The sequence below is a fragment of the Parasteatoda tepidariorum genome, chromosome 8 (genome assembly GCF_043381705.1).
Source record: "Parasteatoda tepidariorum isolate YZ-2023 chromosome 8, CAS_Ptep_4.0, whole genome shotgun sequence".
Classification (NCBI taxonomy): Eukaryota; Metazoa; Arthropoda; class Arachnida; order Araneae; family Theridiidae; genus Parasteatoda; species Parasteatoda tepidariorum.
Window position 1 is genome coordinate 20,773,526 of NC_092211.1, and position 26,507 is coordinate 20,800,032.

The following is a 26,507-nucleotide window of genomic DNA, read 5'->3' on the forward strand; positions in this document are numbered from 1 at the left end:
CCCTCATTCACGTTACATGGAGAGAAAAATCACGAAAACAAGATTGCAATGGATATCCCAGATCACCATCACTGGTATGTCACAACGGAAGAAAGAAGTCACAACGTTCGGACTATGATTCTCCGCAGTAAAAAAAAAGGAGAGAGATACCACAGCATTCGGACTACTAAACTCCGCAGTAATGTAAAAATAAGAATGATGTCGCAATGGTTGGACTACTAAATTTAGAAGTAAGGGGAAAATAATAAAGATGTCACAACGATCAGAATACTAAGGATTAGATTTGTTAATGATAAATCGTGTTTAGGACTTCTCTCTTCTAGAATGTGTTGGGCTAACGTTCTATCGCCCTGAGCCACCGGGAATTATATAGTATTTTATTGGCAATCGCTATCAAAAGTCGTTAAACATTGCTAAATTATTAAAAGTATAGTTAACATATTTTATCTTTCTCTGGATATAAAGCAGAATTCCAAATAACAATCCAGATTTAAGAATTATTTTAACAAGTTTAGAATTTAAGAATATGAATTCTACAATTGAAATATATAACGTTTCAAATACTGTGAACGAATTAAAATCGCATGGAAATATACAGTTACGATATCAATTGAAACATATATAAAGAAAATATAAATTTATTTAGTTTAGATATCATTTTTAATTAAACTAAATAAAAAACTCAAAATATTATGAAATATTTATCAATTCAGTGTCTATAAAAAAAGTGTTTTTCAATTCGAAAAAGTGGTTTTTGCAATTTTATAATACGAATTTTGAAATTGTCAGGAAAAATAAATAGAATAAATGGATTGAAAAAAATCACTGATGAAACTGGTCATCTGGTTTTATGGAATTTTTTTCTTAAAACTATTAATACCTTTAATACTGCAAATGTTCTGAAATATGTAAAAGATTCGTAAAATATGCGGTACAGTGAATCGTATCAGATAACTACCGTTTGCATATTTTTTATCGTAATTATTTGGCAGTATTTATATAGATTATCATATCGTTTGAATTATTTTGATTTTCTTAGCATTCTACTTTAAAAATGATCAAGTTCAATTATTGTTTTGTTCTACAGTTCACAAGGTGAGCTTCTTCTTGATTTCAACCGCTTTTAAAGTGAATTTTTCTAATAAAATATAGTAAATAATATAGATTATATATATGTCTATATTATTAAGAAATTATATATATGTAGATATAATCTCTTAATTGTTTATTTAAACAGCAAAAGTTTTTAAAAAAATTAACTTTGCTTTTAACATACAGTAAATTTCTTGATTGAAAAATAAATAAAATAATATTGTAAGTTTTAATTTCATTTAGCTTTGATATTATTTTTAATTAAGTAAAGTAACTATACTCCGAAGTTACATGAAAGCTTTATTGAATCAATGTTGAATAGAAAGCTTTCAAAATGATATTATCAATGTTAACTGAATGTGTAGGGATATCTTATTTTCTCTTTGAAAGCTTATCCAAAAAAATTCGAAAGTAAACTCAGGAAATAAAATAGCTGACCTTCGAAATAGAGACTCCAAAAAGTTATTTTTCTTCGGTGAATAGTCTTTTGTTGGTTTGGTTACATGAAAGATTTTCTAAGTGAAAACTGAACAAAAGAGGATTTATTTTGTTCTTCAAAGGATGTCAGCAAGAAGCCATTACTTTTGTTTTTAGCAAACTGATAAATGAAAACAATGTCGGTTCTCTTGTTTTACAAGGTTTAAGACACGATTCTATTAAGTCAACTGCAAAAAGATGCACTAATGTGAAAGAATACAATGAAGCATGTAATCACAGAGAATATACCATTTAACATTGTTTAAACAAGAATATTTGTTGCGAAATAATTGAATGTAGTAAATAAACTGAAGTGTTATTTGAGAATAGAAGTAAACTATATTGTAAAATATAGAAAATGTTATACATTCACCGTAAAATCACGTTATCTGTCTCATTAAATAATTATTATTGTAAAAGTTAAGAGAGAGTGTAAATTTCTTTTAGACGAAAATTTTTTTAGAGTGCAATTTCCATAAAACGCGATTTTAATCTTTTCTTACTTAAGAAAATATTTTGCAGGTATTAATGGACATTTAGAATGTTTAAATACATAATAATTCCTTTGTAAAAGATTTTGTATTGAATCTCAGAGAGTTAAAAACGATACTATTATAAATGTAATTCATAATCGTAATATGCTGTTTCATAATCTGAGACATGACACAAAAACTTTATGCACTATAAAAATTCTGGATCGAATGAGTGATCCTAAAATGCGTCATGACACAAAGACATGACACAAAAACTTTATGCATTATAAAAATTCTGGATCGAATGAGTGATCCTAAAATGCGTCATGACTCAAAGACATGACGCAAGAACTTTATGCACTATAAAAATTCTGGAACGAATGAGTGATCCTAAAATGCGTCATGACTCAAAGACATGACACAAAAACTTTATGCACTATAAAAATTCTGGATCGAATGAGTGATCCTAAAATGAGTCAAATGTGTTAAGGTAAAACTTACCGGAACTCAATGCGTTAGAACTTTTTACCGTAAAATCCATTTTTATCGTATATGATACAGATCGAAAATTTGATCTACAATAATTTGCACAGTAATAATTACGATAAAATCGCTGAATCACATTAATTAAATGAATATTGCTTTAAAAGCTAAGGCATAATTTTTTACGGTAAAAATAGATTTTATGGTGCCGGTATTTTGGATCCGGGATCTTTTACAGTGTATTTAGATATTCGAGAAATTAATAAAACTAGTGGGCTGCGCCCCCTGCTCTTGAACGCTCGCCAACCCCCAAAAATTGCTACGCAATCTTACATGGTTTGTTTAGCAAGCCAAGCTCGCTTCTCTCGCTTCTAACTTAGGTACATTGCAAATACACAAAATTCTAAGAATTCAAAACAATCATTCAAATCCTTATAACAGCATTTTCTTTAAAAAAAATTACATCTTTTTAGTAATTACTAAGTCATTAAAATAAATTTGAATTCAAATAAATGACATGTAATTCGTTAAACCTATTAGAAATGTGCTATAGTATAAAATCTTAAAGCGTAACAGCACGACTGAGACTCATTTTTCAATGAATAACTAATAACAATAATAAAACAAATAAATTCGTGATATGTATCAAAAATCGTCAAATAAATTCGTAATATGTAAATTCGTGAAAAAAAGCGCTTTCGACAAAATGCTAAAATAGAGATCTATCGACAAAGACTACTCCCTTCTGCCTAGCTTAAGGTTATTTCAGTTTCCGCGCTGCATGTAAAAGCGCTGTATGTTGAGCCACCTTAACTAGATTTGGCATGTGACATTTTTAGCGGCAATCATTGATCGATTTTCTAGCGTTGCCATTCGGGGAGTTGAAATGAGGCTTTTTGTGTCACCGTGTAAGAGAAATATATATATAGATGTATTGCAAATTTTTGCAATGTAATAACAATGATAGCGAGATGCTAAAACATCATAAGCTGATGTTGTAAAAAATTGTAAAAAATTGTGGATAAAATTCTGCTATAAAGTTCTTAGCACTTCAGGCGCATCATCCGTAAAATTTATTTTACCGTTAAATTTATTTTACCGTTAAATTTATTTTACCGTAAAATCCATTTTTACGTATTACATCGTAATTTTTTCAGTAAAATTCATTTAATCAGATTTATTCAGAGATTTCATGGTAATTAATACTGTAAAAATTACGGATTTAGTAGATTTTTCGTTCCGTAACATGATCCGTTAAAAATTAATTTCATGATAAATAGAACCGGCACTCTGAATGTTGGTACTTTTTACCCTAATTTGAACCGGAGTTTTCTATAGTGTAGTGGCTAAATAATTAGCAGGACAACGTTGATATTTAATTGTGTCCCTAGTTTATGACCCTTTCAGATGGTAAGCAAAAGTGCGAAATTCAGCCTGAAGCCTACAAAAAATAGGCAAATTAGCCTTGTTTATTGTCAGTTAAAAGACCGAAATAATAAAAGACTAAATGGACCAATTTGGTCACAGAACACTAAATCGAAAAAGAATACATTTGATAGACTGAAATTTGTTGGATACTTTTACTTTGATAATCATAACTATAAAAACTCTCTATTTCATTAGTACTTTTAAGTTAAGAGAAACATCATACTGTTTTTGCTTAAATGTGAAATGGTACTCTAATTTTTTTTGTATTGCGGCACTGTAGATATGTTTAGTATTTCTGTACAATCGTGTTTAGTGTCTTTCTAATGAATTTGTAATTATTCTGATGAATTGTTAATGAGCTTATTTGCTTACATTATCTAGTAATGGAATGGTGCATGGAAGTTTTCGAATTTCCTGATCCTGTAGCTCAAGGATTGGAAGAGCAATTAATTAATGGCATATAGGAAGAACGTGTAAGATTGCGTTTCATTTCTGGCAAATTTTATTCAATGCAACGAATATCATATAAAAATCATAATATTTCATTTAAAATTTTTTTTTTGAAATTTCATGAAACTCATGTGTATACTTCCTCAGTTATATTTTTTTATTGTTATTACTATCAAGTAAATGTTTTTTTCCATTACGAAAATGTTTAAAATCCTATTAAAAGGGTAGAAGGAAAAAATGTGTAGTAAAATTTCCTTACTGTATAAATTGACATTTCAGGTGAAAAACTCTAATTCTGGTATTAAAAACCGAAATATGCGGTAATTGAACCATTCATGAGGTAATTCTTCCGTTTATATGATAAAGGTAACCGGAAATTCTTATTTCCATAATGATAATTTTTCTTACCACGCGTATAGTTAATTCAATCGAAAAATTGTTTTTATATCATTCAATATAAGGCATCTTGAAAAAATTACCAAACTTTTATATCATATTACAAAATAATATTTTGTTTTTAATTCCATCCTAATCATTACTAAGTATCTTCGGTAAATATTACCAACCTTTTTGTTTCAATAGATCCAGAAACATAGTAAATTTTACCATATTCTGGTAACTTTGACCATACTTCTTTCCTTCGTGCATCGTAACAGAACATATTAAATAATCAAGTCTCTTAATTCTAAATTAATTGAAATCAAGTTTATATTTTTACCAGTCCACCAAAGGATTCTAATAAGTAATAAGAGTTCAAGAAATCCAAGGTTCATTTAGTTTTCATACTTATAAAATTAAGAAAAAACATGTTTTTTTTTTTTAAATTTAGTTTACTAAAGTGAGCATTGAAGTTCTTATTATTTTACCACAGGAACTTCAAATGTGTAATTCAAAGTTCTCATATTCATCAATTGAGAAATTGCCTTTATTATTTAAATGTTTAGAGACACAATATTCAGTTTTCTCAAAAAAAAAAAATCTTTTTAAGAAAATAATAAAATAATCTTAATTTTTTTAATGAAAAATTTAAAATTTTTTGCAGTTATATTTCAAGAAGCGATTAAAAAGGTAAGGAAAAAAAGGGCATATTTTTTAAGTTATCAATTTCTTTTTAAATAACTATATTCTTACACATATGCAACTGAATAAGTAAGAAACGAAGTTGTGTCAAAGTTGCATTATTAAGGTGCTTCAGGTTTCACTATTTTATATTATGTAAACTTAATTTAAATATGTGAAGTTGTATTTGAAAACGAAAAAAAAAACAAATTGTTTAATTTATTGAAACTTAAATTATATTTAAACCTCTAATCATAGTGAAGAAAATGGAGTGTGAAAGTTATTATTTTTTTTATCAGTAATCCGTGTTTTCCTAATTATAAACAAATCGAGGAAAATTTTCAATCAGAGGAGTTGTCGATTTAATAACTTCAACAAATAGTTTTCTCTCAGGAATTTGATTTGCATTAACACAGAATTATGTAGATTACACGCTAATGTAGTATGTGATTAGTGCATAATGCTTGTAGACAAAGTTCGGATGTTTGGCAGAAGAGAAAGCTTAAAGTAATTAAGTTTAAGTACTACTAAACTTGGATGAACCTGGTAGTGATTTTTCATCCGATGATAAGGTGATAACCACGTGTATTAAAATAGCAAATATGATAGCAAATATATTTGAATAATTAAAAAATAAAATAAAAAAACCAATATAAATCGTTAACAAAAATATTTATAGTTAAATTTTTTTATCTGAGTGATCTGTATAAAAATAATTCATAAATGATTCATGAAAATAATGGGATAACAATGAGTTTAATTTATGCTAGTGACATACCTGGAACTTGAATCATTTTTAAGAATTCAGATACCTTAGTACTAAAAATGAGACCCATCATGATATTGACCTAGAACAATTCTAAATTCTGAAGCATTTTTCAATAAAGGTAAATAGCGTTTCTGACGAGCTTTGTTTTTCAAGTCCCATGAAAGGTGACTTAATTAGTTGATTTAGCTGAGCCATCTAGTGTGCAAATTAGATAGTACTCGATTTTGACATCCAGGGAACCAGAAGGTGAGAAACGGAACGTTAATGCTACCAACTAAGGCTGTTTGGGAGAGTTTTGTCCTTCTGTACTCCAGGTTCACTAATAGTGAAGATGGTCAAATAGATATCACTTGTATGTACACCGAAGAGCCATTACATTCTGACCCCCCTGTTAATAACATGAAGGACCACCTTTAGCCCTCAAAACTGCTGGCATTCGCCATGGCATTGATTCCACAAGGTGCTGATAGGTAGTCTGAGTTATCTGGTACCAAGAACTCACTAACTGCTCCTGTAATTCCCTCCCATTGCGAGGGAGGTAGCGTGGCAGCACAAATATGGTTTTCCAAGTAGGACCACAAATGCTCTATTGGATTAAGGTCCGGTGAATTTGGGGGCCAAGACACGACTTGAAAGTCACTGGAATGTTCCTCGACGATTCGACCCTTATGACATGGTGCATTATCCTGTTGGTAAGCACCATCCCCCGCAGGAAAAACAGTTACCATGAATGTGTGAACCTGGCCTGCAACTATGTTCAAGTAGCTTACAGACGTCAAAGATTATTTTATGAGGATTATGGGTCCTAATGTGCCTCATGAAAACATTGTTCCTGGGCAAGAAACCATGAAAACCTGGGCGAGTCCATTGTTATAGATGGAGGGTGGTCATAATATAATGGTTCTTCGCTGTATAAGGGAATAAAGGAAAGATATTCTCTCCTGTTTGAGAATAGAATTGTCAGTCAACCAGTCGTAAAATTGAAAACTTATCTTTTTTGGATAGTATCTATGAGCGGCTTTGAGAAGTTAAGTGGCTTCTTAAGATTTCGCCGCATAACTTACAAAAATAATTAACAAAACAACCATATTTGATATACACGGTTTTAAAATTAAAGTATGAAAATTCATTTTTTAATATAAAATTCGAGTAATTAAATTTTGCTAAGTATTGTGAGAAAATTATGGTATATACATATTTTAATGCAAAATAATATCAATGGACCACTTACTTGGGGAAGCTTTAAAAAACGATTTTAGAAATTGTGTTCAATGTTACGAAATTTTCTGCTATGTAATTTTATGACTTAGGAATTTGCTGAACGGAAGTATTGTATACTAAGTCGCTTCCGGTGTCTCACAATCCCGATAAGGCAACTAAAATACATTAATCAATAAAAAATTAACTTTAATGTAATTTGTTTTTGAAAAAAAATAACCCTTTATTTAGAAACGTGCACTTCATTTTAAAATAATTACACAAATAATTAAATTTAAACAACATCAATAAAATAGTTATATGTAAGTTCTAATATATATCTAGGTTTTTACCTCACATATCATTGATTGCTAAGGTAAATATGATTATTAAGTTAATATTTTCCAGTATTAATTTTTCTTATCCAAACCATGCAAACCATAAAATAACAAATTTAACTAATTTAAAAGAAAAATATGATTCATTTGAATTGCTAATTTAGAAAACTACAGTCACTTATATAAATACCAAAGGTGGAATTTAATTTGATAAAAAGCAGTTGAAAGTCGTACACTTCAGATTCAAATTATTGTAATTAAAAATGTTAAAGTAAATATGTTTACCAAAGAAAAGTGCTTGAAACTGCATCCTTTAATTAGCTTTTTGCAAGAAATAGTTATTCAGTTCCAAAATTGTGTACATAACTAATTTATTTTATAAAATTGTTTGTATGATCACTAACAGAAGAATAAACAAATATAAAAATTTTTAGAGATAATTTAAAGTATTGAATCTATTTACACTATATTAACATTTGCACTATTCCTATTCTGTTAGCGGTAACTATATTTATCAGTATAATTTATGAGAATTTTTTACATCATCTGAATTTGTTTAGTTAGCAGAAACCACGATTCAAATTTAAAAGCTTTTCTTAGTTTTTTTTATTATTACTAACATTAATCTGATTCTAACAGCCAGTTAGAATCAGATTATTTATTATTGCATTGTTTATTTTGTATGTTCATAGTTCTAATAAAATGTTTTAGGCATTTTGTTCGACAAATATTATTATGATTTGAAATTAGTATCTAAAATAGATAAAACATAAAAAATATTATAAACACCGAGAAAAAAACATGGGCACAGCTACCAGAATATCGTAAAAATTTAAAGTGTTTTTTGGCTACACGTGAACATCAAAAAGCTTAGCAATTTTTACCCAAGTGATTTGGTAACGGTAATTAACAATAAAATATGGTTTTACATTATGTGATAAAATTTGGTAAAAATGGTAAAATTTGGTACTTTTATCACGATATCTTAGTGCATAGCATAAAAACAATTTATACCGTTAAATTTACTTTTCAGCTTTCAATTATTTATTAATTGTGTGGTAATACGAACTATATTCTTGAAAGCAAGAATTTCCTGTAAGCCTTATTCATATGAATGAAAAATTTACGAATTGAATGATTTAAATGCCGAATATTTCGGTTTTCAATACGAGAATTATGTTTTTTTTACAGACTTATGTTTTTCTTAATTTTTTTAAACTTTTACTAGAATTTTTATTAACATACAGTACGGGGATTTTAAAAGAATTTTTTCATCGCGAAAAACACTTAAACTGATATAAGGTTGGAAAATATGTTTTCTCTTATTGATTAAATATTTTTAAATGTTTAAAAAAATCGCTTTTGCTAAACAATTGTTACTTAAACGTTTTTATGTAAAAGATAATTAAAAAGTTTTACAAATATATCCTAAACAATCTAAAATAGTCTTTTTTTACACATTTTAAATTATCGTACGAAACATTTCAGAACGAGTAAGTTTATTCAGAATACTCAATTTAGGTTTTCTGTTTACTTAAACTTAATTTTATTTTTGGAGTAGCATTAACTCAAATATTTGCGAGGTGAAGAGTCAAAGTTAATTTTCTCAATCCAATTAAAACTTGACAGGCGTCTTTGGTTCTGTAAATCATTTGGTTTTGAAGAATAAATATTTTTTCTGCTGCCTTAAGCTAAGACAAAATTAAAAGATAGTACCTTTCATCGATATTTTTAATATTTTAAGAATTAACAGCGGGAAATAAATACCTAAGGGGAAAACTATGAAAACTGACTAATAAAATATATCTTGTGTAAATGTATTTATTGCTTAGGAATAATTTATTTGGCAGAAAAATATTAACTGATTGTTTGAATGATAATTGGATAATGAGAATGATAATTGCCGGAATATTGAATGCTAATCCATTTAACACATTTTATTTTACAAAATACTGCAATATTGCTGGATTCATATCGTTTTTAAATTAAATAGGTTAATTATGAATGAAAAGTTATTTATAAATAATTACTGTGTCTCAATAATTTTATTATGAAATGTTTTGATGATTGAAGAGACTGAAAAATGTTTTTGAAAATTTTGATAATTTGAATATTACAAACAATAATTAACAAGGAGAATTTTATAAAAAAATATATTTAACAATTTTTCTTTACAATTGAAAAAAAACAATCCTTTCCCCATTTAAAGAAAAAAATTAAACGTGATTCTTAAATCAAATTGACTTGTAGTTTCTTTTTCAAAAAAAAGTCATAGATATAGCTTCTTTTTTAAAAAGAAACTTTAAACTCCATTTCTGACTACAAATATTTAAAATAATATTTTGAAAACATTTATTGAAATGATAATAATAAATTGAAATGAAATTTTTTTCTGCTGCATGAGAATGTTTAACGAATCTTGGGTATTTGGTCCGTCACTGAATTCAAATCTGCAATCGGTTTTTCTTTCTCAGTTGCAGTTTTCTTTATATCACATTTTTAGCCTGTTTTTTGTCTAGATGTTAAAATTCGAAAAACGTCATAGATAACAGGGACTCGCATAAATGTTGTGCAACACTTCTTGGGGAGTTATTAGGATTATTAGGTCAACATTTTTGATGGTTTTCCATCATTGATGGACCAACATAATCTTGATGCTAACCATCAATAATTCCATCATGAACCATTATATTTTTGATAGTAACCAGCATAAGTAACCATAATCCCAAAGTAGGAATTCGGATTGATTTATGATGGCTCGACATAAGAATAGCAAACTGTTTTGATGGTTTGTTTATGTTGAACCATCAGAAATTTCCAACAAGTTTCTTAGAAATCAAGTGCTGGAACGATCATGAACAACCATCATCCCAATGTAGGAATTCGAACTGATTTATGGTGGGCCAATTGTTTTGATGGTATATTCCTGAAAGCCTGCAAGAATTCCCACTAAACCATTATGGAAATATATAGTTGAAACCATTATGGAAATATATAGTTGGAACCATTATGGAAATATATAGTTGGAACCATTATTGAAATATATAGTTGAAACCATTATGAAAATATATAGTTGGAACCATTATGGAAATATGTAGTTGGAACCATTATTGAAATATATAGTTGAAACCATTATGGAAATATATAGTTGAAACCATTATGGAAATATACCGTTGAAACCATTATGGAAATATGTTGTTGGAACCATCACAGCTCATAACGGATTGTTGGTCCATGAGAATCGAACTTCTCCTGATGATTAAACATCATAGTAGTAAATTAGCATTTTCCATCCTGAAATTATGGAAGTTTGCTGGCATTTGCACGCATAATGGAAAATGTTGGATGATGGTGACCATCAAATGATGTTGAACCATCATAATCGCACTGAAACCACCATAAACCATCAATTGATGGGACTATCAAGAATTTTGACTTGGGTAGTAAACCATACCAAAAAATGACGTAATAATTCGCTAGGGGCTCTTCCCTTTAAAGAACTGTTACTTCGCGTGCTGCTGAAAAGTTCATAATTGGGAAGCGTCCCTGCCCCGTACGATGATATTTCCGATCAGGAATTCCAATGCAATTTTAATCCTTATGATGCACTCAAGCTCCCCTGAATGTCTACACGACATTTACACAAACCTTTGTTATAATAACGTTTTTAAACTTGTACATATCGCCAAAAAACAGGCTAAAAATCTCATTTGAAAAAATAAAATCGTTATTTTTATGTCAAATTTGTAATCCCTACACCTGAATAAACTAGATCATTCATTTGTATAAATAAAACAAAAAAATTATTCCCCTGAGTAATCGGAGTTTATATAAACAAGCAGTTTGTATATTATTCTTTAATTGTAGTTCTTAGGAATTCCTTACACTTTCACCCACCCATCTCTTTTTACAGATATTTTATGCAAAGTTATTTATAACTCAGAAAAAAAATCAAGTTTCCAAAAATTTTTCAGATAAAGAACATAATTTGATTAATTGATTCAAAGTTGATTAACGATGGTACTTAATTCTATTCTTCTTAGTTTTAACATGATCTTTCCACAGAAAATCTCATCAACTAGTTGAAACCTTCCCTTATACTATTTTCTTTTCAAAATAAATAGTTTTGCAAAGGAATGAAAATGTTAGCTATTTCTGATAAAACTATATTTGTATAATCGTTTCGAGAAAATTCATTTAGTTTGTACGAACTTGAATTATATTTATCATTTCTACAGATAAATTAAGAGTATATTATTCAATATTTGAAAATTCAAACTGTATTTTAAATCATTTCTTAACAAATACTGCAATCCACTTCACAAAGATATAGTGTAATATTTTTGATTCCAAACAGATGACGCTACTAAATCTAATCCACTATTTCAGATAATAAAATATTTTAAGAAATCAATGCAAGAATGCAGATTGCATCCCCCACTTTCACAGATGATTTATTTATGATAAGATCAATACTTAAAATTTACATACTCTTTCAAGTCTGATACATTTTTCACTTCATTATAGAAATTCATTAAATTGTTTTGTTATGGTTCCAAGGTTGAACAAATTGTTTGCTCCTCATTTATTACATTTCCAACTTTCATAAACTATTTTAGACAATAAAATAGTTTAAATATTCCATTTGCATGTGTTACACGAAAGAGCATTGAATATTTTCAGTAAATAAATGATTTGCGTAAACATTAATCTTTAAAATTTACATTATTTATCAAAAACAGCTCATATCATTTGATTACACTCACTCTACAAACTTATTAAAATTTTCCTTTGTGATTCTTAAATAAAACAAACTTACGGGCATTTTTAGTTTTTCCCGAATAAAAAGTTTGTTCAGTTTTGCTTTAATGTTAACTTTTACAATTCTCTTTATAAAATTCCTATTTTAAAAGGATTGGATTTTTTGCGTTTGTAATCTCGTTAAAGAATCAATTTTTCTCTATTCTTTAGAAATGGGTTTTTCAACGATTTTCGATACTATTATTCTCAGTTTGGCCCCAAAGGTAAACTCACAAAATAATTTTCGTTTGCCTTTTCTACGTGACACAAAGGGAAGTGTTTAGAGATGATGGAATGAAATCTTAGCTTAAGTGAAATGAAAGTTAATATTTTTTAAATATTAGTTTTTTAGTCTTTTGTTATGGGGAAAAATATTCGATAAAGATTTCCATTAAGATCATACAATGAAGTAACAGTAAAGAATTTTCCTTTATTACTTGGAATTTAGCTTAGAGCATTAGAATATTTTATGTAACAGTCACAAAAAGGCTGCATTGGATATGCTAATTAAATTAAGAGTTTGTATAGTAACATTTAGAAAAAAGATTCATAATTATTTTTTACTTAAAATTGCTAAACATAATATTTACTAAACTAACCTTCTGAACCATAATATTTAATATGGTGATAAATTAAACCATATTATTTCAATAAGCAACATAATTTTTTCACTTGCATGAATATATCGTGGTTAAATTTAACATCTTAATTTAGTTATGGCAAATTCACATTACTAGGAGGCTCCGCCCCCTGCTCGCTAACGCTCGCCATCCCCCGAGAATTGCTACGCAATCCTATATGGTTCACGCCGTGAACCATGGCTTGCTGCGCTCGCTCGCCAATGAACACAATGTTCTAGCACAAAGACATAATATATTATCATCAAAGACATAGTATTTTATCATCAAAGACATAGTATTGTACTTATGTAGAAGAATTCTACCAATGTTCTTATTGGCTTTTAAAAAAGTATATTAGCTATTTAGATTGTACATGGTGAAAAAATCAAAACATTAGCTAAATAAGAAACATATTAGCAAAATAAATTATCAAATATTGCTTCACTAATATTCTGCATTTTAAAGCGTGAAAATTCAATGCATAAATAAACGCGAAATATAAAAAAATTCAATGCATTCAATACAAACACTTAAACGTTTTTTAGACGTTTAGGTAGCTCCCAGTAGAAAAATATCAATTCAACAGCGGCCTTTTAAAGCATTCTCACTTCAATTAATTAATTAATTCCTAATTGAGTTTAAATTAAATATTGTCATGTTTTTAGTGCATGAATCTGAATTGAACAACCTGATAATGCTCACTCTGGTTATTGAAATTAAAAATGAAAACTGGCAATTAAAAATGAAAACTGTTGCCATCGCGAGAAAAGAAATATCATCGGTTTTATTGATACATACATACATACGTACGTATTAGCGTTTTATATAATATAGATGTTTGATTTAAAGTTATGGCTCAAATTTGAATAACCTTTTTTTATAATAATAATCATAAATTATATAATATATGTATAACTGATAAATTAGTTTTATGTTTTGTATTGCAATGAATTCAGACGATTATATTAAAAAGGTATAACACGTTGGAAAAGACCTAGTTAAATTTATTCCATTTTTTTACATTAGTTGGAATGAGTAAGCATTACTGTCATCAGTTCATTTCTGGCATGTGACTAAACAATCGGTGTGTATAAGAAACAAGAAGAATGTTAAATCTGCTGTGGCTATTAGTCCTCCACTTAGTTGTTGCATGAAAGGTACGAGGGAGAGATGCCATATCAGGTACAGTTTATGTCATCTGACTAATCTGAAATATAACATGTTACTGAAGCATTAAAGTATATGCATTTGGGTTAATCTTCTCCTCTTGGGCATTTGGTCTGATTATGAGAAGGTTTCGTAACTTTTTAATCCACTTAAAGTAAATGGTGGTTAGTTTTAGTAAAAAAGTAATTCAACAAGGAAGTTTCTCCCTAGTGAGCAAATAAGGAGTTACTCTTGAATGATGATAATGCAAACGCAAACTGAGTGATAGGATAGTATCAAAGCTATCCCCAGTGATAGGAGTATCAAATGATAAATTCTATTTTTCTGCTTCTTCCATGAAGAGGTTTTCGTGGTTTTTACTACATAAAACAAAAACTGTATTCTTTTCATCTAAGGATTTCTCAACGAATGTGAGGTTGTTCTCACTTGTGCAAACGTTTTTCTCATTTCTATGATACATCCGTCAAATACTCTCAGTAATTGATGGTTAAAAATTCAACTCTTTTCGCTGCCGGGCAGGCTATGAGAGGTTTTCTCTTAAAACATAAATCAAAAACACAAATACTTGCAGTTTTCCTTTAGATAAATGTTAGATATAAAAACAATCATTTCCGTGATTCATATATTCAGTTGATTTATAGGGATTTGATTAACGACCACGTCAATCTTCATCTATCAAAAAGTATCTCAAAATAGAATCAATTTAGCATGTCTTATATACTAGTGAATTGGTATTTAATATTTGTAGGGGTGGATACGCCACATTATGCTCGATCACAAATTAGTATTTAATTAGTATTTTATTATTATATGCCAATGTTTGTAAGAGGGGTTGAAATTAACTTCATTTTGGTTTTAGATATGCCTGTCTTAGGGGTAATAAATGACAACGTAACAAGTTATCAAGATTGCTCACACTAGCCCCACTACACGAGGCAAATTCAACCTTTCTTAAAGAAAATAAATATCGAAAAACTAAAACTAAGCAACATTGTAAGTCTAGATATAAACCAGAAAACAGTAAAAAGTCAAAATTATTGTTAAAAAATTCTTCCTGAATTAAAAATTATATTTAAAAAGGTTTTTTTAATGGTTCGTAAAAAATGTCCTTACTAGCCCCACTCGCCTCCCAACACACATTGAAATATATTAAAAAACATTCCTGAAACATTTATTACGAAAAGAAAAATACTTTGTCTGAGGTTGTAATACAATTTTGCAACTCTCACTTCAAAAGGATTTAAAGCACTTAAAAGCACTGCAAACTGCAGATTAATTACTTATTATATTTTGTTTCTTGAAAACGTAATTTTTTGAAAATTAATTTTCTCTAACATGTTTAGGACTCGCTGATGATTGCGTTAGATATTATTGATAGTTACTAATATATCGAATATAGTAGTAAATATTTATGGAAAATGTAAGCACTTTTGAAGAGTATAAATATTAGAGTGCAAATATACCGTCGAATTATCTTGGCTTAGAGTAAAATAAATTTGGTTTGAAATGTAGACCTTTCCTTACATTTCAATATAGTGTCTGAAATAATTCAAGTGTTAAACTTGAAATCCCAAAAAATTTATAAGACAAACATTGAAAAAAATATTTCAATTAAATTTTTCTTTGAATTACAATTCGAGATGATGTTTGTTTCAGATTATAAGTAGATGCAGATTTTTTAGTAAAATTAATTTTAAGGTCTAATGTTATTTGTAATAATTTACTGGGGTTGATCAAAATAATGGCACTGCCTGCAAACAATCTTTGTTTTAGTTGCAAATGTTTTGGAAAATTTACAAAACTGTTATCACAATTTGATATATTGTGCTTGAAGTTTTCAACAGTAATGTATTTTTTATTCATACAAATTTTGTATGAATCAAAATGAGTACTGGTAGCTAAAAGAAGATTTACAATTTCAATACCATTATGATTAAAAAAGCATTATTATATAAATATTGCAATCTTACAGAATGTTAAAGCAATTGTTAGCATTAAAGCTAAAAAGAAGTTATAAACGCTCATTTTGTTCAATTCGAATTTTGCATGAGTAAAAATGGCATCATTTCAAAAATCTGCAGGCATGATCTTTTGAATTGGGCCAACAGTTTTGCCATGTAAAATGTTTTAAAAAATTTGCTGCAAAGCGAAAAATTGTTCACATAGAGTTAGTATAGTAGTGTTTCTCTTGTGTAGATCAACCACCGGATTTCTGACGGAGATGCAATAAAAATTATCCACCCTGTGAATCTTTTCCAAAACGTCTTTTCTAATTAAAATTACAAGGTATGAGAAATGAGGAAAAACGGAGCATCATATATTGTATTTTATTTAATCATATTGTCCATTCTCGGGCAATACTTTTCGCCATCTTTCTTGCTGTTGAATAATTCCATGCGTATGGAATGTTTGTTCGTTTCAAACAAAAAAAAAAAAAAAAAAAAAAAAAAAAAAAAAAAAAAAANCTGAATCCGGTGATTTCTGGCCTCCTGATTCAAAGTAAACGTCTTACAGTTTAAAAATTTGGAGAACTTGGAACACTGTTGTAAACAAACCATTTTTCGTTCTCAGTGATGGTGGGTTTCAAAATTTGATAATTTTCTTGCTTTTTGAACAGAAAATTACAGACATCTACGCAATTACGCAAAATTCTTTTTTTAAGGACAGTAGAAACCCGTATATTGAGTTTTTTTTTAAATCTTTTTTTATATCAGTCGTTGAATTGAAACCAATTTTTGGGTTTACGACTATTTATGTTCAACTCCGCAGCCTTGTAATTTTGAACCAATCCAGAAGACAAGGAAACTCCTGGATCAGTACCCTCAGAGGTATTGATTTGTTATGGGAGCATGGAGGACTTTGGGAGGACACGGGGAATCTTCGACCTGTGAGGATCGAACCCATGACCTCTAGGACATGGGCTCAGTGCCCTACCAACCAGGCTATCCCGGCCCGTATATTGAGGTTTGGATTAAATCTTTGTTTTTTCAAATAGTCATGAATGTTCGAATTCAAAAAATACATTGTCTTAGAGAACTAACGAGTTGTTATTAGCAGGTTTGTATTAATTAATGCTTTTTTTGTGTCTTCATCAACTTGAATTTGCGTTGAGAGGTCATGCATTTTAATGGAAATTTTTCCGTTCCATAATTTTGCAAATAAGTTTTGACACTAGCGTAGTGCTAATGCATCTTCTCCATGCACGTCAGGTATTAATTTTTTTTCTCGTAGAAGCATTTTTACTTTTTCGATAGAGAAAAGGCAAAATATGTCAAAAATTCTGCTTTTAACTTTCAACTTTCTATATTTGAAAGGGCACCATGTAAAAACTACTTCGTAGTATCAATCAAACTTTTCACTAGCAAAACTTGCTATATCAGCTGTCAAAATATAATTATGTGACTTAACTGTGAAATTGACTGTGATAAAATGTAATCAGATCATCTGTTGAGAAAAAAAGGAATTACTTTCCGATTACTTCAATAATTTTAGACCTTACTGACAAATTTTCTAGCACTTCGATGCAATCTTAATGATTCATAGAGGGACATTTTACTTAGCTTTTTTTCTTGTATATAATTTATGTTAGAACGAAAAATGTTCTTTATTTCTTTACAGCTTTTTTCTCTCGAAGATTTCAGATTTTTAATCAGATTTTTAACAAACAAATTATGGTTCCAATAGACCCAGAATCCGTCAAAAGTTTAGATCTCTAAATATTAATTTCAATCTTCGTATGCTTTGCTATTATTACAACTAACTAATAAGTATATTTTACAAAATTCCCTTATTCAAATATATATCAATGGTACAATTGAAATCAGAATTACTTTTTTTTATTATTTATGGTTTAAATTAATAAATGTTGAAAAAATTTAGTGTATGGTACATAAATTCATATAGAGAGTTTAAAACTATATAATTCTAACTTTCAAAATCTATATTTTATAAAATCACTTCCTTGAGAAATGATAAGTTAAAATTACTTAAGTTTTCTTACTCAGAATCTATTCTGTAAATTTTCTTAAAATTCTGTATTTTTCATTTAAACTTACGTAGATTAAAATAAAAAAAAAATTTAATTGTCTTTGAATTGAAACCATTTTTTGACCATGAATAAATTAACCAATAATAATAATACATTTTACACAAGACTTTCGTTGAATGAGCGAATTTTTACGATTGTGCTATACTCTTTTGATTTTCTTTAACAGTCTCAGTGTTATGGCGAAATACGCAAAAATTTAAATTACCATTAATAGACTTAAATTCCCGACGCCAACAGTTCCTAAATCACGTGTTTACGACGCCTACAGGAATCGTGATTTTCATATTTGGCTAATCTACATATTTTTGTGACAGATATCTAAATTTACGGAGAAAAACTGTATTTATTCAGACAATGTACATTCTTGCATCTGTATCGTAATTTGCACAAACCTCTCGAAACATTAAGTTTGCATATTGTTTCATGAAAATCCGATTCTACTACTATTTTATTTTGCACAAAATATGTTATTCATGTGCTAGTTACATTCTTTTGAGAAAAGCAATATTTTAAAATATTAAGAAAGAAATCAGATTAGCAGGGGGAAATTGTAAGCTTAATTTGCAACGAAAAACATNGCATATTGTTTCATGAAAATCCGATTCTACTACTATTTTATTTTGCACATAATATGTTATTCATGTGCTAGTTACTTTCTTTTGAGAGAAACAATATTTTAAAATATTAAGCCAGAAATTAGATTAGCAGGGGGAAATTGTAAGCTTAATTTGCAACGAAAAACATTTGTTGAACAACAAGCTTATGTTTTTTTGTATTATGGGTTATTTTATTCGTTTTATCTAGATATAAATAAACAGTTTTGATTATCATTTTCTTCTTCCCGATGAACATATTCAAATATTTTTCTTTCTGCTGAGACCATTTTTGTACTCGATCATAATATTTGTTTTTTGAGCTATAAAAATTGAATGGTTATTATTATGGTTATTTAGGAGATTTTAATACATTTTTTTCTCCCTTTTTTGTTTTTGTTTTGGAAAAAAAAGGGAAACTACTGCTTTTATTACTGGCCATTGCTATCAACTATATCGCTATAATCGGTAAGCTAGTCAAATCTCTTTTTTAATTTTGAAAATTCAAAGTAATTAAATTTTCTTTATTAACAGTCTGGTGAACACAATTTCTCTTTGATTAATTCAGACTTCTGCATTTGGAAGAAAATCTATTGAATTCGATACATTTTAACTTAAAACTAATTAAAATTTATCTTTCTTTCAAGTACATTACCCTTTATAATAAATTCAGTTGTTTTGAAGGTATAAATCAAGAAATGTATAATGGTTTGCTAATCTATACTTTTACGTTCTCTAAAGCTAACGAAAGATTATCGTTAAATATTCTAAGATTTAGGCGTAGAATTTGCAGAATAAACGTTACTCTAAATATTTTAATATTTTATTAGTCCATTATATAAAGTTTAAAATGTAAAATAATCCAATTATTTTGATATTTGGTTAATAAGAAGTGAAAGAGACAGTCCGTTCGAAATCTTTTTAGCAATGGAGCTCCTTAGTTAAAGGATGATAATTATGTCTAAGTTTAAATTAAAGATTCATAAACTATAATAAAAGAAAATCTCAAAATTAGTATTCTCAAAATGTCTTTTTAAAGTAGAAGAAAATGGATAAAAAATATAATTGGGTGTAAATAAGTTGAAAAAAATGTTGAAAACCATATGAATGAGAATAATACAGTATTACTGTAATACACACGGAAGCAAAAAACGTATATAATTTTTCAATAGCGTTTTCTAAAAGCAGAAATTTTCATTTTCTTAAATTTTATAATTTCATTGCTTTTAACGGATTTAATAAGTTTTTAGAATATGTATTATAAAATTACTTTTTTCATGGGATTTTTTCCCAATTCAAACATACATGATGGTTTCTAAGGCATATTTTGTAAATGTCGTCTTTTCTTTTTTAGTAATTTTCAATTAGCTTTGGTTTGGTTTAAACGAACAAAATGTGAATAAAATAATTATAGAGTCCGCGTTTGACTTATACATCCGGATTTTTAAAAAAAAAATTAATCCTATTTTTATTTTTCATTTTATTTTTAAAATCAGTTTTTTGTTATTTTTTTCATTATTATTTCCCCCCCCCCCTCTTTTTCATATGTCTATAATTTTCCTATGTTTTATCTTCATTTTGAACTTATCTAATGAGATCTGCTTACTTGCAGCTTATACGCAATAAATGAAACTTATTGCTTTTCTTAACTTTCCTCGTGTTTTCTTGCATATATTTATTTTGTGCATGGAGGACTTTGGGAGGACACGGGGAATCTTCGACCTGTGAGGATCGAACCCATGACCTCNATATATAAGTATATATATATATATGATGAAACGAATAAAGCCAAATATTATTAGTCTTACTGAAACTTATCGTTCAAATTTTGCAAAGCATTCTTTTTTCTACTTTTGAATAGTACTTATTTCGAGTTTTTTCTCTTAAACTTTTCGTACTTATTTCGAGTCTTTCTATAAACCTTGAATATTATAATATAATTAGCTTTATTCTCTTAAGTAAATAAAGAAACAAAAATTAATACCTTATTTGGCTTGATCTCTCTGAAGTGTAAAGTATGAAAATAAGTGGAAGAAAAAAATAACGCTTCCTTGCAATTTTTGACTTGTTAATGTTAATAACCTCTAAAAAAGAAAACAATATGATGTCTATTAAGTTGCGATGTAAAATTCTCAAATGGATACAATGCAAACATTGCACTTTTGTGCACAAAAATATAAAACTTTCCAAACTATCAGGAGCATTATCTCGTATAAAAGTAAGCAATCCCTAATTTGTCTAGACTGTCTCCCAATCTCTATTCTTTTTTCATCAAAATATGACTCGTATATAATCTTGAAATATTTTTAAGATACTTACCAGTTTGGCAAAGAAGAATTTATTTTCATCATTTAAAAAAAAAATTTTACTAAATTTTACAGCTGATCAAAATTTGCAGATTAAAAAAAAATCTTATATTGAGATTATCTTTTCATGTAACTATGCAGTCAATTAAATAGGAAATCATATTAACGGTCTCTTACCAAATTGTATTACTTTATGGTAAGTGAAATTTTATTAAGTCTTTATAGACGAATGCATAAAATAATTGTTGCCTATCTAATAACTTAAGGCGATTTTTAAAATTTTTTATGTTCGGAAAATAAATACATTAAATAATTATATAAAAATATTTTTAGCTGATTAGTGTAGTATGAAGTTCGTGTCTTATTCGAAACTTCATTCAATACCCGTATTTCAACAAAAATGAAATGCTTACAAGTTTTGTATTTTCAATTATATGTCTTTATTTGTATGTAACCTAATTTTCAATTCTTTTCATTTGAGTTTCAGAGCTTATTGGTAAAACGGTTTTGATATCTTGCACTAATGAACGTACTTTTTTCTGAAATTTTTGTAGAGTCTGCTGAGAGACAGGTGGTATAAAATGATTTACATTTCCCAAATATGGATGTTTTCCATAAATACATTCTAACATTAAGCCTGTTGTTTACAACAAACATCACAATTATTGCACATTTTTCTGCAATTTCAAAACAACCTTTAAAAATATTTCATTTATTTATTTATTTATCACAATAAAAATATTCCATCTGTTTATTATGATAAGAAACAAGCTTTTTCAATTGATTTAATTGTCTTGTTTAAAATGATGAATAAAATTGTTATATTTTTCAATTGTATTCCTTTATATTTTTAAATATATGTATATTTTTTAAAGGAATACTTCTGAGAACGAAAAAAAAATAATGATGCGAATAAATTTAAATACCTTGAATTCTTATCATGACAAACAAATCTATAGGAAAAGTTAAGCTACAGCAATTGTGAATAGATAAAATCACAATTTAAACTAATGTAATGTACTAGTTTAAAAAATAATGAATGTATGCTTTTTTCAAGTACTTATGAAAAGATTAGAGATTTATACTATTTAGTTAGATGATTTTACTTCACTGATTGTTTGAAGTTCAGGATGAGAGGAAATAATTGGAATAAATTATAAAATTGAATTTTTTTTATCTACTTTTAAAATTTTAAATTGTTTTATCTATATATATATTTCTCTTACACGGCGACAAAAAGAAGTCTCATTACAACTCCCCGAATGGCAACGCTAGAAAATCGACCAATGATTGCCGCTAAAAATGTCACATGCCAAATCTAGCTGAGATGGCTCAACATATAGCGCTTTTAAAAACGGAAACTGAAATAACCAGAGAGCATAAGCTGGGCAGAAGTAAGTAGTCTTTGTCGATAGGTCTCAATTTTAGTATTTTGTCGAAAGCGCTTTTTTTCACGAATCATCAAAAATCGTCAAATAAATTCGTAATATATAAATATTACGAATTAATTAGACGATTTTTGATTTATATCACGAATTTATTTGTTTTACTAGAATTTATTTGTTTATGCAGGTTTTTCCATTGCAATTCACTTATTTCAATTTTTAATAGACTTAATTATAGCCAAAANAGTTAAAAATCGAATAACTTTTGATCTAATGATAGGATATTCACACAATAGGTTTCAGTCTTAACGGTTCCAACGGTTTTTAATCCATTGACCTAGTGTGACATATACGTCACGGGAACTGTGAGAAACAACCCTTTTACAAATCAGAATTCTTCTGATTTGAAAAAGGACCACTAGTGTTAAATATTTTTCGAGATACACAATCAGTTATGTTTTAAATGTTATGCTTCGTTTTCAGTAATGTGTCCCCGGTAATTTAAGTTAGAAACACTTTAGAGTGCACTAAACATTTTCTGAATGTTTTGCAGCTTAAAAATGCCCTTACTATTCTCCAGATTTACTCACGAAGAATTTTCCATTTTTTCGCCTTTAGATTTGTGCTAATATTAATAAGACTTTATTATCCCTTAAAATAACAGTGTAAAAATGGGATAAAATACTTTTCGAGATGTTGCAGCCTATAGTAGTAACCTTTGTTGCTAGATTTCTGCTCAGCATTAGGAAAGGGGAGGATAATTTTGAAATATTATGTAAAAAAACGTTACAATTAGTTATGTTTTCAGATTTCATTTGAAACTTTGGTTGTAATATACCGATAATTATGAAAATTTTATTATTTTTTCTTCTCATCCTGCATTATTGTTTATTTAATTTTATTATTAGTTATACTCAGTTTTATTAATTACTCCAATAAAATATTTTGAAATATATTTTCAACTTCTACAACTACATTTGCATCATTTCATGGCAACTAAATTTTAAATTGCTGCTGATAATGATTCTAATCCTTTTTATACTTCGATTTGGGTCATAATAGTTATAGTTTAACCAAATCCACCTACAACTGCACTGTAAAAAATTTCAATCAAATTACGGTTAGAAGTACTGGAAATGGCAAGCGGAAAGGATGCTGCACTCAGGGTGCCTTTAAACTGAATACAGCATCATTAAAATGCATTTTATTGTAATTTTCACAGTAATATATACTTGATTAAAATAATTCAGTGATTTACCAGTAAACATTACTGTAAAAATTACGGTATTAAAAATTTTTGTTAAGTAAAATTTTACGGCAAAAATGGATTTTACTGTAAAAAGTACTGGCAAGTTACGTGCTGACATTTTTACAGTATTCTCTTGTAAAAAAATATTATAACATTACTCAGATTTGTTTTAGATAAAAAATATGTCTTTATCCAGAAAAGAATTTGAATGTTTTGTATTCTTACTTGCAGTTGTTCATTTGTATTGTGTTTACAATTGACTGTTAACCAAAATTGTGTCAATTGGCATTCAAAATTTGCTACTTCTTTCGCTTACTTTCTTTTTTCATAAATCATTTTAAAAATAAAAGTTTAATTCGGTTTTCATTTTTAACTAAATTTATTAGACATTGAAAGAAACAGTTTATTAGGTTTCCTTATTAGAGAAACAAATTATACTTTTTCTCGAAAGTAGGCATTTAAAAATTTCGGTATAAAATACTGGCACTTTCGGTGCATCATCTGTAAAATCCATTTTACCATGAAGTTTATTTAATCGTAAAATCCATTTTTACCGTATAATATTTGTCCGCAAATTACACAAAGATATTTATTTAGAGTGTCTTTTAGTGATTTCACGGTAATTGTTAGTATAAAATTTACTGCATATCAGATTACGTGTTCCGTAACATGTTCCGTTAAAATTAATTTTGCGGTAAAAAATTGTCAATTTACCGTAATTTTTTACTCAATGGCGTGCAAAAATTATTTTCTATCAACATGCATTTATTATTTAAAGAATTTGTTAGATAAAAGTACCACCTATTAAAACAGTTAAAAATTTAAAATTTTTTAATGAAAATACAATCTAAGAAAACTCACCAAATTGAAAGACCAATGCGATAATAAAAGTGTTTATCCAAATCTTGTTCATTGCTTCGTTGAAAGTAAAAACAGATAGTTTTAAATCCAAGGTTTGAAGCTGATATAAAATTCTTCTCTACTGCGCAGAGTCTGAAATAGATTATTATTTATTATGAATGAACAGACACCTGTGAATCAGACTTGAGAGTTTAACACTTTTCTGCTGAACAGAGTACAGGAAGTTAGTTGATCTTTTATGATGATTAGTAAAAATGAAGCTTACTGTATATCATAGAATGTGCAGTATGCATATGCAAATTTATTGGCTCTAGTTGGAGTAGAAATTTTAAGTGCATCGCTTGTTTATGCAGTTCTGTGAATTGGAATAAAACTAAATATTTTCAATTCTTGCATTTCTTATTATTTGGACATTAACTGAAAAACAATCTCAATTAAATGTAGTAGTTTTTAGGAAATATTGTATCAAACTCAATATTTATTTTCTGTTCAGGAGAAGTAGCTTCTAGAAGGTCATCAAAAGTTGGAATGCAATAGTTTTTATGGCTGCAATATTCTTCCCAGTTCGAATATTCTTGCCGTTGAAAATTGTTGTAAACCATTTTTTAATATACATATAAATTAGTTTTAAAGAAACATAGTCAAGTTGTGCATACTTTGGCAATTTTTTAAAACAATTTTAAACATGATTAGTTTATATGAATTTAAATCGTTTTATTAAACTAGAGTTCAACTTCTAGAATAAAAATTCAAATAATAAATAAGTGCAAAGTTGCACAGTTTCATATTGAGCAATCATTATTAGTTCAAAGTTTTAAATCAGTTAATTTGACAGCGTTAAAAAAGTTCATCACTTTTTCTCATTCTTTTATATCGCTCAAGTTTTGAAACTTTAATCGTTGTTAATTGCGTTTTTTTCTATTTTAAAACATAAACTGTCAAATGTAATAAAAGAAATTTATTTCCTCGCGAAATGAGAAAATAAGAATATCATTTGATCATTCATAAGAATAAGAATTCATCAGATTTCAAATGATCCATTCCTTTCAAAAATGCACACCTTAATTACAAATATCAATGATTATAAGGATTAAAAATTAATAATATTAAAAATCTTTTACGCAATAAAGCTTATTAATTTTTTTTCATAATTTAGTCGTTGTTTATATCTGACCCCTTGAACTAAAACAAAAGTTTTGTCCTGAGCAAAGCACACGTGTTTTCAATTCCGATTAAATATTAACAGATTTTGTTTCGTGACTGTCTGTGTCCACTGCACAAACGCAAGTGAAGTACCCTGCCACACTGACTATCGACTTAAGCAGTCGATTTCTGAGGTGAAAATAGAGGGGCTGTGAAGAGACCAACGCCCTCTACAAAGTTATCTTTTCTAGATGCTCTAATAGGTTAAGAGTTGCTTTGTGAAGTATCTAAGTTTTGCAACATTAACTTGCTCAGCTTAAGGAAAAATAATCAGATTTTTTTAAGAACTTTTTTTTTTCGCAGAAAACCTTTCGAGTCCATTTTTTCGGCTATTATGTCCGGATAATTGCTTCTGCTCTGACTTTCAGAGTTCAGAAGCACATACAGAAGAAAGAACTTTAATGGCGTTGAACTAAGTACACGCCAATAAAAAAAAACGTAAATCTTGCAAGTAAAAATTTAGGTGCATTTTTAAGGTTAATTTGCTTTTTAATTTTGTCGATGTTATC

The 26,507-nt window shown here is 28.2% G+C and overlaps 1 protein-coding gene across 1 annotated transcript in view; it reads right to left on the reverse strand.

Moving 5' to 3' along the window:
* The window catches only part of LOC107446015 (cell adhesion molecule Dscam1-like), a 188,791-nt gene extending 162,679 nt beyond the window's left edge, over positions 1-26,112 (reverse strand). Inside the window, exon 1 of the mRNA XM_043052767.2 lies at positions 24,796-26,112. Coding sequence (XP_042908701.2) covers positions 24,796-24,847 — 52 coding nt within the window. The 5' untranslated portion in view covers positions 24,848-26,112. The remainder of the gene's footprint in view (positions 1-24,795) is intronic.
* Between the last annotated feature and the right edge of the window lie 395 nt (positions 26,113-26,507).